The sequence below is a fragment of the Engraulis encrasicolus genome, chromosome 3, assembly GCF_034702125.1.
Source record: "Engraulis encrasicolus isolate BLACKSEA-1 chromosome 3, IST_EnEncr_1.0, whole genome shotgun sequence".
NCBI classification, from domain to species: domain Eukaryota; kingdom Metazoa; phylum Chordata; class Actinopteri; order Clupeiformes; family Engraulidae; genus Engraulis; species Engraulis encrasicolus.
The window spans coordinates 45,075,649-45,092,363 of NC_085859.1; the positions used below are offsets into that span (position 1 = coordinate 45,075,649).

The following is a 16,715-nucleotide window of genomic DNA, read 5'->3' on the forward strand; positions in this document are numbered from 1 at the left end:
TCCATGTTGTTTTAGTGAACGAGAGAAGAAACCATAAGCAACCATGCATGTCTATTGCCTGCTTCCTCCCCTCTAGAGAAACTGAGCGACTTGACAGAGCACATAAACACCACGCTGAAAGAAGGTAATATGTTTTGCCACTTTACTTTTTTCGCTCTCAACTTTGACAGTTATACTCTCTGACGAGCCCCGCTGTGAAGACACCACAGCAATGTTTTCTATTTCTCTTCTTTCTTTTTTTCCCTCCGCAATATCCTTTTTTGGTTTTGTTTTGTTTTGTTTTGTGTGCTTGTGTGCTTTTGCATACAGCACAAGTGGGAAAAGGAACTGAGATGTTTTTTTTGTTTTCATGCGTCTCCCCTTCTCTCTTGTCACAGGAGACCTTCAGTCAGCCAAAGGACTTCTTGCCCAAATGAAATACTCTGCCAACATTGAAGAGAAAGTGAAAGAAAAGCTGTCAGAGTTTGGCAGAGAACGCATAGGAACAAATACCTGATGTACTGTACTGATTTCACATTTTCACCTTGCAGTCTTTTTATGTAATCTCTATATACAAGTACTGTGACATGCACATTGTACAAACAGCTTATATTTATTTTGGTAATAAATGTAAATAAATGTTTTAAAGTCCAAACGTGACATTTTTTTGCAAATTTACTTTTGCACTGTTATATATTAATGTTCTATGTTTGCACACTTTATCACCCAGTGAGCAGACGGAACGTCTTCTGATTGGCTGCGCAGGTGTCCTTTAGTAGCAGGACACCTATGATGTCATGCGGGCGTCGTCCAAGTTGCGTCTTTTCTAACTTCTAGTGCCGCATCGCATTGGTTGTCTAGTCAAGACCCCGTTCTATCGCATCTGGTTGTCTAGTCAAGACCCCGTTACTAATTCTATCACATCTGGTTGTCAAGTCAAAAACCCAGTCGCCAATTCTATCGCATTTGGTTGTCAAGTCACCCCAACATTCTGCGCGCGTCCTTACATGCCTCCGATAGAGGCGCGTCTCACTAGATTAGGAAGTGATGCCCATAGCAACGTACCAAGCGCAGTGGTGAATCTACCTTCTCACGAAGCCTTAGATCAATATTAATAAATTAATACTTAAATGCTGGTAACCGGGTGATAAGCGGAATAGCTGCCTATTTTATATCATTCTACAATCACAGACCACTTTATTAGATATACCCGCACCATGCTGGTGCAGCATTCCATCCTCCTTTGCCCTAACAAGTGACTTAACCGATTTACGCCTAAGGCACCTGGAAAAAAAACGCATGCTGAATGTCTAAGCCCATTTTGCGAAAAGGTGCCCTCAGATTATATAAACGTTAAAGGGACACTGTGCAGGAAATGGTCAAAAAAAGGTACCGCAACTATGTTGCTCATTGAAACTAGGTTGCCTATTGCCAAATTTGATATTTTCATGAAAGTTAACTAAATAATAAACTAATATTTTCTAGTATGGCCCAAGTACAGTCAGTTTTGCAGCTAAAAATGGCTGTTTCTGGAAATTCAAAATGGCGGACCATGGAGAAGATCCCCCTTTTAATGAATGAAAAGTGCAATTTTTCCAGTCATAATGAATACTTAGAATTGTATGGTGGTGGTAAGTGTTTGTGAAAAATGTAACATTAGTGAATGTGTACAATGAATTCTGGAAATAAACAACGAAAAATCTTGCACAGTGTACCTTTCCTCGTCGAAGCACATAAAAGCATGACTTAAGTTGCATATAAAAGATACCCTCATCTTGCATTAGAATGCGTTCATTCAGCTCTAACATACCCACATTTTATAATACAAAACTCAAATCTCTAGAGCCAGAATGCCGTGTCTTATGTCGCTCCAGGCGCCTAGGTCAATGCAGCACATACGCAGCATCAGGCTTAAATAGCTTACCAACAATTTTCAGGTAGGCTGTGGTGTTAAAACAATGTTCAATAAGTACTAAGGGGCCCAAAGTGTGGCAAGAAAATAGCCCCCACACCATGTTGACCACCAGTCTGAACCTTTGATACAAGGCAGGATGGATAAATGTTTTCATGTTGTTGAAACCCACTGAATACTGACCCTACTATATCGATGTTGTAGCAGAAATCAAAACTCATCAGACCTGGCAACCCCCCACCCCTGAAAGGCAAATTTCGTGACAAATAATTTACATAGGCTGTCATAATTACAAGCAAGGAATTTAGGATAACATGTCTACCAACTGTACTCACCTCAACAGTTGATTTTTCCATATTACATCTTCTCTGCATTTCTGCCATTTTTCACTTTTGGACAATCAGGGGTCCCCTGGCAGCTGGGGGGCCCTATATGCTGCAGCAATATCCTGTGTGTTAATCCGGCCCTGACCTGGAGAGGTGTGCCCAAAGTGGCCGGTGAGAGTATATTCCTCTCCACTTGTCTAATATTGTTATGTTGGACAATAATTGGGTGTTTATCTTTCTGATTCGTCAACTGAACTGCTTTCCACAAAAAAAGCTGTCTAACAAATCACATCATTCCCATTACTCGCTGACATGACAAACCTTCTATTGAATTGGATTGGTGAAATAACCTCAAGTTTGTGTCGTAGGTCAGAATAAGAGGTGGAATCAATGATCTGGCAATGTAATTGTTTGTGCTATTTTTCATGATTTGATCATTTTTATGATCTGGTCCATTTTGTGAATGTACCATAACCTAACAGTAGAGGGAAGCATGCCCCTTTGTAAGCACGCAGTGTAGTGCGCAACCACTGTGGGGAATGAAAAAGCATGGCTGCATTACATGTTTAAAAGGTGAACTCTGTACTCGGAATCACTAATGCATGTCACGCACCTGTATGTACTCGACATTATGAGGACTTATATGTATTATCTAAAAATAACCTGTTCTGACGACATGAAACACTTGGCGACTCTGACAGGCAGCCACGGTGCTGTGATTCCCCTGAGCCCGTCAGCCGAGAGCGTTCCATTGCGCACGAACACAGTTCTCTCTCTCTCTCTCTCTTTCTCTCTCTCTCTCTCTCTCTCTCTCTCTCTCTCTCTCTCTGGACTGGAAGGACTTCCTGTTGGTGAAGAGCAAGCGTAACATCACCATGGTGTCCTACCTGGAGGAGTTCCCACGTCTGGCTCACTTTAAATTAGAAATAAAACGTTTTCATGAATTACAAAAGATAAGCTTACATATAATGATACATACATAGACAATTAACAATATGACAGAAGTAACATAAATATCATAGCAATCATAACAAAAGAATGTAAGAAAGGAAGGTGGGCCTACATTACATTAAATTGAAGCAATCTATTAGTATATTAATGAGTTGGTTGTTCTTTTTATTAGGCCTGGTTCACTTCATCTACGTGGACCGAGCGGCTGGCCAGATGATCGCCCCGTCCCTCAACACCACCGAGCCGCGCTCCACCAGCTCTGAGCTGGGCAAGGGGCCGCTGGCACACTTCATCAAGAGCAAGGTTGGGTTTTGGTGTGTGTGCGTGTGTGTGTAAGACACTACCTTACCCACACCCATTGTGTGTGTATGTGTGTGTGTGTGTGTGTGCATGCGTGCGCGCAACACGCCACCCTATCCACATGTGTGTGTGTGTGTGTGTGTGTGTGTGTGTGTGTGTGTGTGTGTGTGTGTGTGTGTGTGTGTGTGTGTGTGTGTGTGTGTGTGTGTGTGTGTGTGTGTGTGTGTGTGTGTGTGTGTGTGTGTGTGTGTGTACTGCTGTGTATGTGTACTATGTGTGTGCTATGTTTACTGTAATGTGTAATGATGTGTATTACTGGGTTTTTGTGTATTTGTCTGTCTATGTAAGCTGACAGACACCTTAATATCCTTCAGGATTAAAGTTCTCTACTCTATTCAGGGCTCTAAATTAACACCAGCCAACAGACCACATGCTGGTGAAATTTCAGATTGGCTTGTAGAAAAGACCAAATAACAAGCCACTTTGATCCATTAGTGATGTGTTTGGCTAGTAAGATTAAGATCTACTATGCAGCCATTTTGGCTGGTGATGGAAAAGTTAATTTAACCCGTTAAGACACGGAATTATACTGCTACTTCCTGTGGTTCGAGAATGAGACGGGCTACAAGCTGGACGTGGTGGACATCCCCGCGCTGCCTGACGACTCGGCCCCCATCGGGATGCTGGCCTGGGACGACTACAGGAAACTGCTGCGATACTACAGCAAGAGTCACTCCAGTGAGGTGGTGAAGTGCTACGAGCTGCTCACCGTGCACCTGGGCGTTATTCCCACAGAGCACATACAGTACTGCAACACTGCAGCCAACTGGCACGCAAGCTGTCGGAGCCCTCACGCATACCACTACTGTGATACACACACACACACATACACAAATATGCACGCACGGACTACAGAACTGCAGCACACTAGCACATAAGATGTGAATGCCCTCATAACACTACTGCAACTCACACACCCACACAAAAAAAGAGTCAAGAGAGTGTGTGTGTATGTGGCCTGTGGACCTTAAACGTCAAAGGCCACACTAATATGCGCTCTGCTCTGCTACCTTGACACACACACACACACACACACACACACACACACACACACACACACACACACACACACACACACACACACACACACACACACACACACACACACACACACACACACACACACACACAGGCCTTCCTTTCTCCTGCTGTGCATAAACACACAAAACATAGTTCAGCCAGTGTTTTCAGAAGTTACTAGGTATCATTGATTGTCCGTACAGAACACGCACACACACGCACGCACGCACGCACGCACACACGCACACACACACACACATACACACTTTTTTGTATATATGCACATTGTGCCTTCACAGTTCACACGTTGTTCTTTACTTCATTCTCTTTGTTGATATTTTTTTTAGTAACTCTTCTTTTTTATCCTGTAAAAAAATAAAATAAATCTTGCGATTTATTATTGATCAAGTGTACATCAAGCAGGTGGTGTTTCTATTCTGTGCTTTTTCCCTTCAGTCCTGCTACCGCTGCTTTTACCTTTTACCATTTCAACAGATTTGAAGCATTTATCTTCCAGAACACTCTCTGCTGTGTTCAAAGAGCACATGCTATCTCTTCCAACATGCGATACCGCTCTCATGTGCAGTGCCGAATTAATGCACATAGGACAGATATGACTTCAGCCTAGGGGACCCCACCATCCAGGGGGCCCCCTGATTGGTCAAAAGTGGAAAAATCCAATTAAATGAAGATGCATTACATTACATTTCACTTAGCTGACACTTTAATTTATTCAAAGCGACTTACAACTATTATTTTTCAAGGTATTGGTTACAGTCCCTGGAGCAATGTGGGGTTAGGTGCCTTGCTCATGGGCACTTCAGCCATGGATGGAGATGAAGGGAGAGGTCAGGGGGGATTTGAACCTGCAACCCCTAGATTGAAAGACCAACTCTCTAACCAAAAGGCCACGGCTGCAAGGTATAAAATGTCTTCTGTCGTATTTAGTATAGTTGGTAGACATGTTATCTTTAATTCTTAACTCGTAATTATGACACTGTCTGTGTCAATTAGTCACGGGGGGCCCACAGCAACCTGTAGCCTAGGGGCCTCGGGGCCTCTTAACCTGGTCCTGCTCATGAGGGAGGGTGAAAAGAGTAGGGGATGTGGAGGTGTTGGGTTGGGGGACACAGGGGGTCGATGATAACACAGCAGCTGTAGCAATGATACCTGTGAGCATCCTGGCATGTGATAGTGAGGTGTCACTGACAGCTGACACATGCAGAGTCTCTATATTCAGCTGTGCATGACAGAGGAGATTGGCTGTCATTCAAAAGTTAAGATGAAGAAGCAAGGGTTGTGGTGGGGGTGGGGAGTGTGTGTATCCATATCACCCTCCTTCCTCTTTCCAGGGGTCTCATGTACACAGACCTCCAGAGATTTCCTACTGAATCTTGGTGGGTGGGTAGCTAGAAAGAAAAATTGAGGTAGAAAAAAAAAAAAAAAAAACTTGGGCCTGTTTATTATTCATCCCCCTAATCGGAAGGCATCTAATAGTGCCTCCAAATTAATGAGAAAATGTGACCGACCAAGTCTGAGGCCACGTCCGCCTCAGAGGACTCTTAGAAATTGAGTTTGAAAGGATGGAGGCGGGGGTAGTGGTGGTGGTGGTGGTGGTGGTGGCAGTGTGGTGTGGGAGAAGCTGGAGAGGGAGTAGGTAGAGGAGGCGTAGGGGGTAAGAGAGGGTAAAAGAGGAGGCGGTAGAAGGGGAAAGGAGGAAGAGGTAGGAGGGGAAGGTATGGGTAGGGGGGCAGGTATAGGGGTAGGAGTCGGAGAGGGTGTAGAGGAGGAGGTAGGAGGGGAAGGCGTGGGGGGTAGAGGAGGGTATGGAGGAGGAGGTGGGAGGGGACGAGAGTAGGGGTAGGGGGTGTAGAGGAGGCGGAGGGGAAGGTAGGAGAGGGTAAAGAGAAGGAGGTAGAGGGGTAAGAGGTAGAGGTAGGAGGGGAACGCGTAGGAGTACAGGGGAGGAGGTAGAGGAGGCGTAAAGGTTGGAGAGGGTGTAGGGGTAGGAGAGGGTAAAGAGAGGGAGGGGAAGCCGTAGGGGGTATAGAGGAGGAGGAGGGGAAAGAGGGTGTAGAGGAGGAGGTAGGAGGCTTAGAGGTAGGTATAGAAGAGGGGAAAGCGTAGGGATAGGGGCGAAGGAGGAGGTGAGGGGACATAGGGGTGTAGGGGGGAAGAGGTATGAAGCGTAGAGCAACGGTAGGGGGTAAAATACAGTGAGCAAGCGGCTCAGGAGAGCTGCAGCCTGCCGGAGAAATTGAGTTGCACGGCAGCGGCAAAGAAATGGGCTGGACTGACAGTATGGCATACCGGGCATTTTCCCGGTGGGCTGACGCCCCTCGAGGGCCGATGCCCCTCTTATGAATTTTATTTCATTTTTATTTTTTTTAAATAAAAGTGACCAGCGGCCCACAATGTCATGTTGATGGCCCTCGGCCAGGGCGGTTCTAAGGGGTAGCATGGGGTGGTATTTGTCCCCCCCCCCCGACATATGATTTGAGGTGCCCCCTCAGATAGTATAATAGACTCTAGCCCTGCAATAAACGCATTTTGCGGAGCTCGTTGCGCGCCCACGAAATTGCAAATAGCGGTTCCACAAAACATAGTTGTTTCCCCACACACTCTTTGATGCATGTTTCCACAGACATCATGGCTGTGAACTGGGGCATGTGGGGTACCATTCGAAAGCTTGGATTCTCCTCTTTCCAATGCCATGATATTCAGTGCCATGTACATTACAACAAGAATGACACATAGAAGCAGAGGTGTCCTTTTATAGCCTGAAGAAGACAAAGTCTCAGAGAAAATTAACTGTATTTCATTCGTTTTGTTTTCCTTTTCCAAGTTGAATGTGTACCAATGAATATTTGTAAGTATATGCCTATGCACTATAGTCCATGTGATAAATATATAGATTTGTTTTGATAGGCTAAATGGAGATTAATGGTAAACTTTAATGGTAAACTATTCCTGAGATTTAATTTCAATTCTGCTCATTTTTAAGGCCAACATATTCTCTGACGTGCTATTTGCTGTCTTTGTGGTGGAATGTTTGGTGATTCTGTAGAGTAGCCAGTGAGTAGTCACTAAGCATATCATTATTGCTACCAACAAATGTCAAGAAGACACTTTTGCACACCTCTCTTGCACTACCCTAGAATCAATAAATGATACTCTACTCTACTCTCTATTCTGTGGTTGGGCAGGTGCGTAGGATAGTGTCTCAGTGTGGTTGCCATTCAAGTGTAAAGAAATCCCGCACTGTCACTGTCCATTCCATCAACAAACTTTAATACAACGTTTCGGTCATTCGACCTTCTGACCGAAACATTGTATTAAAGTTTGTTGGTGGAATGGACAGTGTGCGGGATTTCTTTACACTTGTCTACCAATAAATATAAATGTAGATATTTAGTTTAGGTATTGTATTATTTGTAATTAATAATTTATCCCTCTGTTCTTGTCTAGTCAAGCCAGACTGTTGAGGCAGAAGTTAACTACTTTTGCTGCCAGACTGTACATTGCAAACCTTTTTAAACCACCATCTGAAGCAAGACACTCCAAACCCAATAGTGAAGGTCTATGTGCCTAACATTAGAATAGGTATGTGCCCCCCTCTCTTTGTGTGTGTCCAAGGAGCTGATTGGACTGAGGAGTGCGGATAAGGCCAGTTCATCCCCAGCTGCTAGGGGCTCTCCTCTCAACTTCCAGGTTTTCTGCCAGCTAACATGACCAATTATATTCATTTAAAAAAAGCAATTGAGCGTAAAGTCACTCCAAGTATGGTGGGGTTTTTTGGTACCTGAAAGAGAGGTTTTTTTGTTAAATTGTTTCCGCTAGGCCAAAACGTTAGAAGACATAAGACAATTTAAAGGCAGTGCTCCGCTAATTACCGGTCTGTGGGGCCGCTACGCCAAAAAATGCCCGGGCCGTTCTCCCAGTCCAGCCCTGACTGGGAACATGTGGTTTCAGATGAAGCACCTGAACATGTGGTTTCAGATGAAGCACCTGAACATGTGGTTTCAGATGAAGCACCTGAACATGTGGTTTCAGATGAAGCACCTGAACATGTGGTTTCAGATTAAGTAAGGTACCCTACCTACCGTGGGCACGCTGGCTCCAGTCAAAGACCAATGGCCCATAGCACGCATGCTACACACACACACACACACACACACACACACACACACACACACACACACACACACACACACACACACACACACACACACACACACACACACACCTTCCTGAAATAGTCTTCTGCACGCTCACATGCGCACACACACACACACAAACACACACACACACACACACACACACACACACACACACACACACACACACACACACACACCACACACACACACACACACACACACACACACACACACACACACACACACACACACACACACACACACACTCTTTCTACTTTCAGCTGCAGTAGTAGGAAATAACTATTACTGGAGAAATACTGTAAGTCTCTTTTTCCCCAACAGTGGCGTTCAAATACAGTACAGTACATAATACCTGCTAGAGAGGAAGAGATAGTGGAGGGAAGGTTACTGATACGGGTAAACTCTTTTTTTCACTAACGTAATGCGGTTAATAAGGAACTGGCAGCACCTGATAGCTTTCCAGTTTGCTCTCCCACCTGCTGTCATTTTGAATTTAGTCAATTAAAGGCAACTCTCTAAGCTGAAACTCATCTCCGAGGGAGGAAAAAAAATTGGTCGGTGCTGCCTTGCTCTGCATATCAATTGAGTAATCATCGTAGGGCTGTTACCACAGATACGTACTAGGTATATGAGAAGGTGATTTGGTGCATAATGGGTGGCATACTGTGTGGTGTGGAATATGGAAAGTGTCGTACATATTCACACACAGCATACAGATGATGAATACAGTACGTTTTTGAGCGTAGTGGCTCAGTGGTGACTTAAGAAAAAAACATCCTCATTTTTCATTGCTCTGCCAAAATCAAAATTCAAATTCAAAATAACAAGTTAGTCACACAGTAAAAAAAAAAAAATCCAAGCTGTCCTGGCCGGAGGATATTCTTTTGCTTAGTGACTTAACATACTTAAAATAGTTAAACTGCTCATTTGCTTCTGCTATCAAAATTGCTACCAAAAATAGTACAATTATTGTATCTGCAGACTGCAGAGTGCAGAATTAAAGGATAAATGCACTATTTTGAACATTAAGCCCCATTTCTGAGTTTTTCTGCAATGTATTACAGTAGACCCCCCCCCCCCAAACACACACACACACACACACACACACACACACACACACACACACACACACACACACACACACACACACACACACACACACACACACACAGTTGTTGTTGTTGTTGTTTGCTGCTCTCTACCGGCTTTAGAATGGTCATCTATGGGCATGTCACGTCAGGGGTCAGGTGGAAAATGTACAGTCATAGGTGCTCACAGATAGGGACAAAGTGATGCTAAAGCCCCTGCCCCTTTGACCTAGGCCTACTGGACACAAAATGCCCCTTTTCAAAGGTTATTTTTGGTCTTTTTTTCTAAATGTACTGTGGTCCACCGTGACGATCTAAAGTGTGTGATAATAACGGCCAGACATAATATTGCCTCTATAGCCTAGGAGGCCATCCAGAAGTACCAAATGCCCCACAGTCACGGTACATGCACACACAAACGGCATGTTTCCTTAACGTCTCCGTGAGCAGAGCGAGTCCGAGAGGTTTGCAGGCTGCCTTTCACACTGCACAGTTAATGTCCACGTTCTATCCGCGGGCAGCAGTCATTCATTTTCAATGGGAACCACGCATTGACTCGAGTTTTCTTTTCAAGGAGCAATGCGGACCGGTCGGGACGGACGTGCGCCGCGCTTACACCGCGTTCCTGTGTGCAAGGCGCCGTTGGTGTGCATGTACCGTCACATGTCCATCTTCCTCTGCCTCTACCGAGAGTCTCTGAAGTCATGCCACTCAGTCCTAGTAGCCTATACTGTATTAGTAACGGGTCACTTGTTCCCTAATGAGGAAAACAGTGTGACGGGCTCCAGATGTTTCCTTTTGGCAGAAATGACGGTGACCTACTATTTCAGTCAGGCCTGCAATACCTGCAACATGGGAACAAGGAAGGTGGCAGCAGCACAACTAAACAGCAGACTGGCCATCTGGCATAGCGGGCATTTCCCGATGAGCTCCATACCCTTGTTGGGCCCCTATTTTTAGACTTTTTTTTTTTTACATGGGTTTTTCATGTATAAACACGGTGTTGTGAGGAGGGGCAAAACACTGTCAGCCAACCACGTGAGCTAATTTTTTGACCGATGCGGTTTCCAACAAGGAACAATATATAGGGGATGAATGTGCAAAGTATCATGAATGCACTGAGGGGAAAAAACAATAAGTTCTAAGACTATGAACAACAGACAGTGGCTAAACTTTCCAAGGATCCTGTGTACGGTTTTGACTCGCGAAGGAGGACGACACAGGATGAGATGGGCAGGCAGGAGAGTTGACTCCATGCTAGGACCTCACTCTCCTCTAGGGCTGGACTGGTAATCTGTCACACAGGGCATCTTCCCAGTGGGCCAACTGTCATCAGGGGCCGGTGCTTTTGTTATTGTTTTTTTATTCATTTGACATTTCCCCCCTAGAGACCGGTCCACAATTTGGATGGGGCGGCACATCAGTGCATCCACAACATACAGTGGACTGAGCCCATCATAATTGTAGTGTGGGGGGTGGGAGTGAGGTGGGGGGCTGGTCTATGCAAAAAAAATACCCGGGTGGGTCTGTGGTCCCACTGCCACTCTCTTCTCCTATACGCCAGCCAAGTGGCAGCAGACCAAAGAGATGTACCCTCTCTCTCCCGTGGGCCTGGCCAGCGGGCACCCAGACAACAAAGAAACTTTTTGTCTTCACAGCCAGAGTTTGGCTCCGATAGGCTCCAGCCTCACTCGCAGGGCTGGACTGGCCATAGGGAATAGCGGGCATTTCCCTGTGGGCTCTGCACCCTCTTAGACCCCTATTTTCAGAAATGTCAAAAAAAGTATATATATATGAATAGGGGCCTAAGAGGGTGTGGGGCCCACCGGTGAGTCAGTTCTGCTCCGCTAATTTTGAGGGGCCCCTTTAAGCCAAAAGTGCCCAGGCCCTATTTCTCGCCCAGACCAGCCCTGTTCGCTCGCTTCGCCTGTGAAGTGCCCCTGAGCACTGTACTGCACAGTAGCATCCCCCACACATTGGTCCTGGGGTAATGTTGTCACGGCTGCGTATTGCTTACATGTGTGATGGGTTAAATGCAGTTGCAAGGTTGAATTTCGTCATGTGCACACTGTACAGTTTGCATGATAGAGCTGAATTTTGATGCAAGATGAGGGTCCTAGCTTTTAAATGCAACTTATTTCATGTTTTGTGGGCTTTGGAGGCTGATATATTTAGGTTTTTATAGGCTAAGGGTACCTTTTTCCCAAAAAGGGCTTAGGCATTCAGCAGGTGTTTTTTGCAGGTGCCTTCGGCTAAACAAAACACACTTAGAGAGGGTAGGACCAATAGTGTATTACTCTAATTAACACTGCAAGCTGTGTATGCTGTGGTGTGCCCGTTGTGTGATCACAATGTCCTATGAGAGTGATAATAGGCCTAATAATAATAGTAACTGTATTTGTTTAACACAATTCAAATGACATGCAGCTCAATGTGCTTAACAGTTACAGTAGATTAACAACAATTATATAAAAAAATAAAGGAATAGGAAACACATAGAAAATAGAAAAAATAAAGAAAAGAAAGAAAAAAATGAAATGTAATGAAATAAAATGAAATAAAATAGCAAAATGAAATAAGTAGAATATGGTTAATAAAAAAAAGACAAGTAAAGGAAAAAGTTATGAGGTCAAACTATGCTGAAGAATAATTAAATAATAAAATGGCATAAAATCCACAAGAATCAGGAAGTTTAGACCTACTACAAGTACAGGTAGAATATAGATTAAAATAAACAAGTGGCGTAAAATATTAAAATTACATTAAATCCACAAGAATCACAAAGTTTAGTCCAAAAACAAGTGGCATATGAGTGATGTGAAGTGATGTTCGATTAATACCTCTTCCTCAGTTTTCTTTAATCAGTGTGCCCATATGCTCTGGCATGGCTCTGCCCCACAAAAGGTTACACTGAGGCTCCTGTACTGAAGAGACACAAAATGGTCAAGGACCCATAGTGGAAACAGGGCAAATGTGAAAGGGACAAGAGGCAATTATTTAAGTGGCAAAAACTAAGTGGCACTCAACTTGAAAAACAAATTGCAATCCAGTATTTTATACAGGTACACCATAAAAAATGCCATGGTATTCTAGAGCAATGTTTCCCAACCAGGGGTACGTGTACCACTAGGGAGGTAGCCTACGCAAGCACACCTCAGGTGATATGTGAAAACAAAAATTTAAACAAATTTATGGAGTGTAATCACACTGGGATATAGGAAGATATATACATCATGAGTGAGATGGGTACTCATCATATGACAAAATGGATTAGGGGGTACGCTGCACAAAAAGTTTTGGAAACACTGCTCCAAAGGCCAAAATTCAGAAGTGCCAGTACTCCACACTGGTGTGCACTGGCCCACTTAAAGCACTTGCAAGAGGGCTCGTGTTGTCCATCAGGAACAAGCCAAGCCAAAGGTGGAGTGGAAACATCCATCAGCAATTCAGTGCAACTGTAAAAGATTTCAGTCAGATCATGACCATTGGCCACTGCCAAGACTGGGCCAAAATTTCATGCCGGGCATTTTCAATTTCAGCCAAGACCGGTCTACCAGGCACTGAGAGAGGCAATGTCTGTGACTACCGTTTTAGTCATCTATTACGAGCTATTCTGACCACAACAACCAAAAATAATATTTAAATCTGACTCGGAGCGAGAGGACAGCTGTAGTGTCATGAGGACTGATACCACTACATTGAGGGGAGGAGGACCAGGCCGAAATCATCAGCAGTCGACCGGGCTACTACCCTTATGGCCAATGCAGCCGTGGCCATTTCACTGACAGGGCAAATTGTCAAGGTTCCTACTAAATGGAGCAGCATGGTCCCTGTACTGTGCTTTCTACAAGTAGCGAGCTGTACTGTACATCCAGTCCTATAGGAGTCAATGGAGAGAGGATAAAGGTCATGGACTTTAATTGCTTGCTGGTTTCGGTGTTTACTTTTCTTGGGCTGACTCAGCTCTACTGGCCAAAAGTTTAATTCATGTGTTTAACCGGATCACACCACACTCTCGATTAAAAGGTGCCAAACATAAACAAAAACTGTATAATCATACTGTATATTCAAAGAAAAATGTCTGCACACTTAAATCCCCTTTGTGTTCTTTTTAATAAGGTCAGTAGACTGAAAGCTTGGGCTATTATATATATATAGTTATATATATACTGTATATATATATATATATATACAGTCCCAGGAAAAAGTTTGTACACCCTTTGAAATTTCTTACATTTCTGTCAAAATTGATCATAAAACATGGTCTGATCTTCCCGGAAATCTGAAGAAGGAACAATCAGAGTCTGCTTTAATTAATTCCACCCATACATTTACATGTTATCATATTTTTATTGGTCATAAGGACATAACATTCACAGGAGAGCAGGGCATAAGTAAGTACACCCTTGCATTAAGTAGGTTTTAACCCTCAGTTAGTTGCAATATCATCAACCAGACTTGTCCTGTAGTTGCAGATCAGACTAACAAAACAATCTGTTTGTATCTTGTCGCCCTCTTCTTTGGAGAACTGCCTCTCGTCAGCAAGGTTTGTGGGATGTCTGGAGTGCATAGCTTTCTTGACTTCATGCCATATGATCTCAATTGTTTTTTGTCAGGGCTTTGACTGGGCTATTTCAGAATGTGCATTTCATTATTATGAAGCCATTCTAAAGTCGATTTGCTTCAAAAGTATGGGTTGTTGTCACATTTCAGGACCCATACTCTTGTGTGCTTCAACTGTGTGACAGACTTCCTCACGTTTTTTCTGTAAAATATCATAATAAACTTGAGTTCATTGTTCCACTGATAATAGCAAACTGTCAAGGGCCTGAGGCAGCAAGGTAGCCGCATATAATGATGCTCCCGCCACCATACTCAGAAGAGGAGATGTAACCAATAATAGCTAAAAATGGGATTCATTCTGCCAATCTAAAATTAATGGGGTTTCTGTCCTAAAAAAATATTGCTGCACCTTTGAGGTTTGCGAAAAAGCATTTATATGCTTCATAGAATTACTGCAAAATATTCTGTAGACCAACATTGAAACCAAAGTTGAATTGTTCAGGGGAACACACAATGTCATGTTTGGAGGAGAACTGGAGAACCACACCTTCACCAAAACATCATCTCCACCTTCAAGTATGGTGGCGGGAGCATCATTATATGCTGCTACCTTGCTGCCTCAGGCCCTTTTCAGTTTGCTATTATCAGTGGAACAATGAACTCAGAGGTTTATCGAGATATTTTACAGAAAAAAGTGAGGGAGTCTGTCACACAGTTGAAGCACACAAGAGGATGGGTGCTGAAATGTGACAACAACCCATACTTTTGAAGCAAATCGACTTTAGAATGGCTTCATAATAATGAAATACACATTCTGGAATAGCCCAGTCAAAGCCCTGACAAAAAAACATTGAGATTATATGGCATGAAGTCAAGAAAGCTATGCACTCCAGACATCCCACAAACCTTACTGACGAGAGCAGTTTTCTAAAGAAGAGGGAGACCAGATACATCCAGATTGTTTTGTTAATCTGATCTGCAACTACAGGAAACATCTGGTTGAGGTTATTACGACTAACTTAGGGTTAAAACCTATTGAATGCAAGGGTGTACTTACTTATGCCTTGCTGTCCTGTGAATGTTTACACCTTATGGCCAATGAAAATATGAAAACTTGTAAATGTTTGGGTTGAATTAGTTAAAGCAGACTCTGGTTGTTCCTTCTTGTGATTTCCGGGAAGATCAGACCATGTTTTATGACCAATTTTGACAGAAAGGTAAGAAATTTAAAAGGGTGTACAAACTTTTTCCTGGGACTGTATATATAACAAGGCCGACAGGCGGACAACAGATGCGTCCCTCTATGCCAGTTCCAAACTTTTTCCCCCCCCTCAAAACGCCCCGCTGACCTCCTCCTAACCTGTCAACGCCCACCCCCATCTGAGGATGTGCTTTTTGTTTATTGGTCATAGCCTATTGACCATGGAAACTCCAAATAATGTGGCAGGCAGCGAAACGACGAGACAAGGCTTTATATTTAAACACATTTTTTGAAATGTAAACAAAGCGCTGCCCCCATTACAATGACCAAGATCTCGCTGAAGAAGAAAAAAAAACCTCAGGCACTGACAAGTCCAGGGTAGTGTGAGCATTACAACTGCATGTTGCAATTGACTGAACTGGTCCTTTAAGAGTGCAGACATTTTTCTTTCAGTTTTATAAAAGTTTAATTCAGAAATCATTTCAACAGAAACTGATGGTAGCTTACTGTACGTTTTCACAAATTTACATCCACTTTTGTGATCCTTTAGACTCTCTCATTCAGGCAATAAGTGAAAAAGTAGTTTTGATGTGAGGAGGTTTAGAGTGATAAGGTTTTTGTTTAGTAGTTTATTTCCAGCTCCATATTCATCACTACATTCACACCCAGAGTTTGCTCCACATTCACATATTTCATCTTTTTTTCCTGAATATTTACAACCACCATCAATCTTTAAGTATTCATTATGACTTGGAAATGTATACTACCTTTCCGGTCAGGCCAGCAAATATTAGTTTCATTTGTCTGTCTGTCTGTTGGTGTGTCTGTTTGTCTGTCTGTCTGTCTCTCTGTCTGTCTTTCTGTCTGTCTTCCCCTGCCATCAGCAGAAGGCGTCCTTTTCAGTCTTTCATTCAAAAAGGTGGCCTATTTATAACGATGCAATTTCTCCTCAGGGAATGTCATAGACTTGCGTTCCTCCTCCCCATATACCGCATGTGAAGATAATACAGTTCCCATCTATAAACACAGCACAATTGGCTACCTCCTCTCTCCCTCTCTGTCACGAGCCTGAATCCCCAGTGGTAAATACACCTGAGGCAGCCCCAGACCGGCATGATGTTCAATAGCAGCTGC

General features: G+C 43.6%; 2 protein-coding genes across 2 annotated transcripts in view; both read left to right on the forward strand.

Annotated features, from left to right (window-relative positions):
* LOC134445451 (iron-sulfur cluster co-chaperone protein HscB-like) overlaps positions 1–634 on the forward strand; it is a 17,854-nt gene extending 17,220 nt beyond the window's left edge. The window contains exons 6-7 of the mRNA XM_063194530.1: positions 77–124; positions 378–634. Of these exons, the coding sequence (XP_063050600.1) occupies positions 77–124; positions 378–496 (167 nt within the window). The 3' untranslated portion in view covers positions 497–634. The remainder of the gene's footprint in view (positions 1–76; positions 125–377) is intronic.
* A 2,458-nt stretch (positions 635–3,092) lies between these two features.
* On the forward strand, positions 3,093–4,339 carry LOC134445110 (BLOC-3 complex member HPS1-like). Its single transcript, XM_063194196.1, is given in 4 exon segments — positions 3,093–3,120; positions 3,341–3,466; positions 4,045–4,265; positions 4,268–4,339. Coding segments are annotated over 4 exon segments (447 nt in total).
* Positions 4,340–16,715: the final 12,376 nt, after the last annotated feature.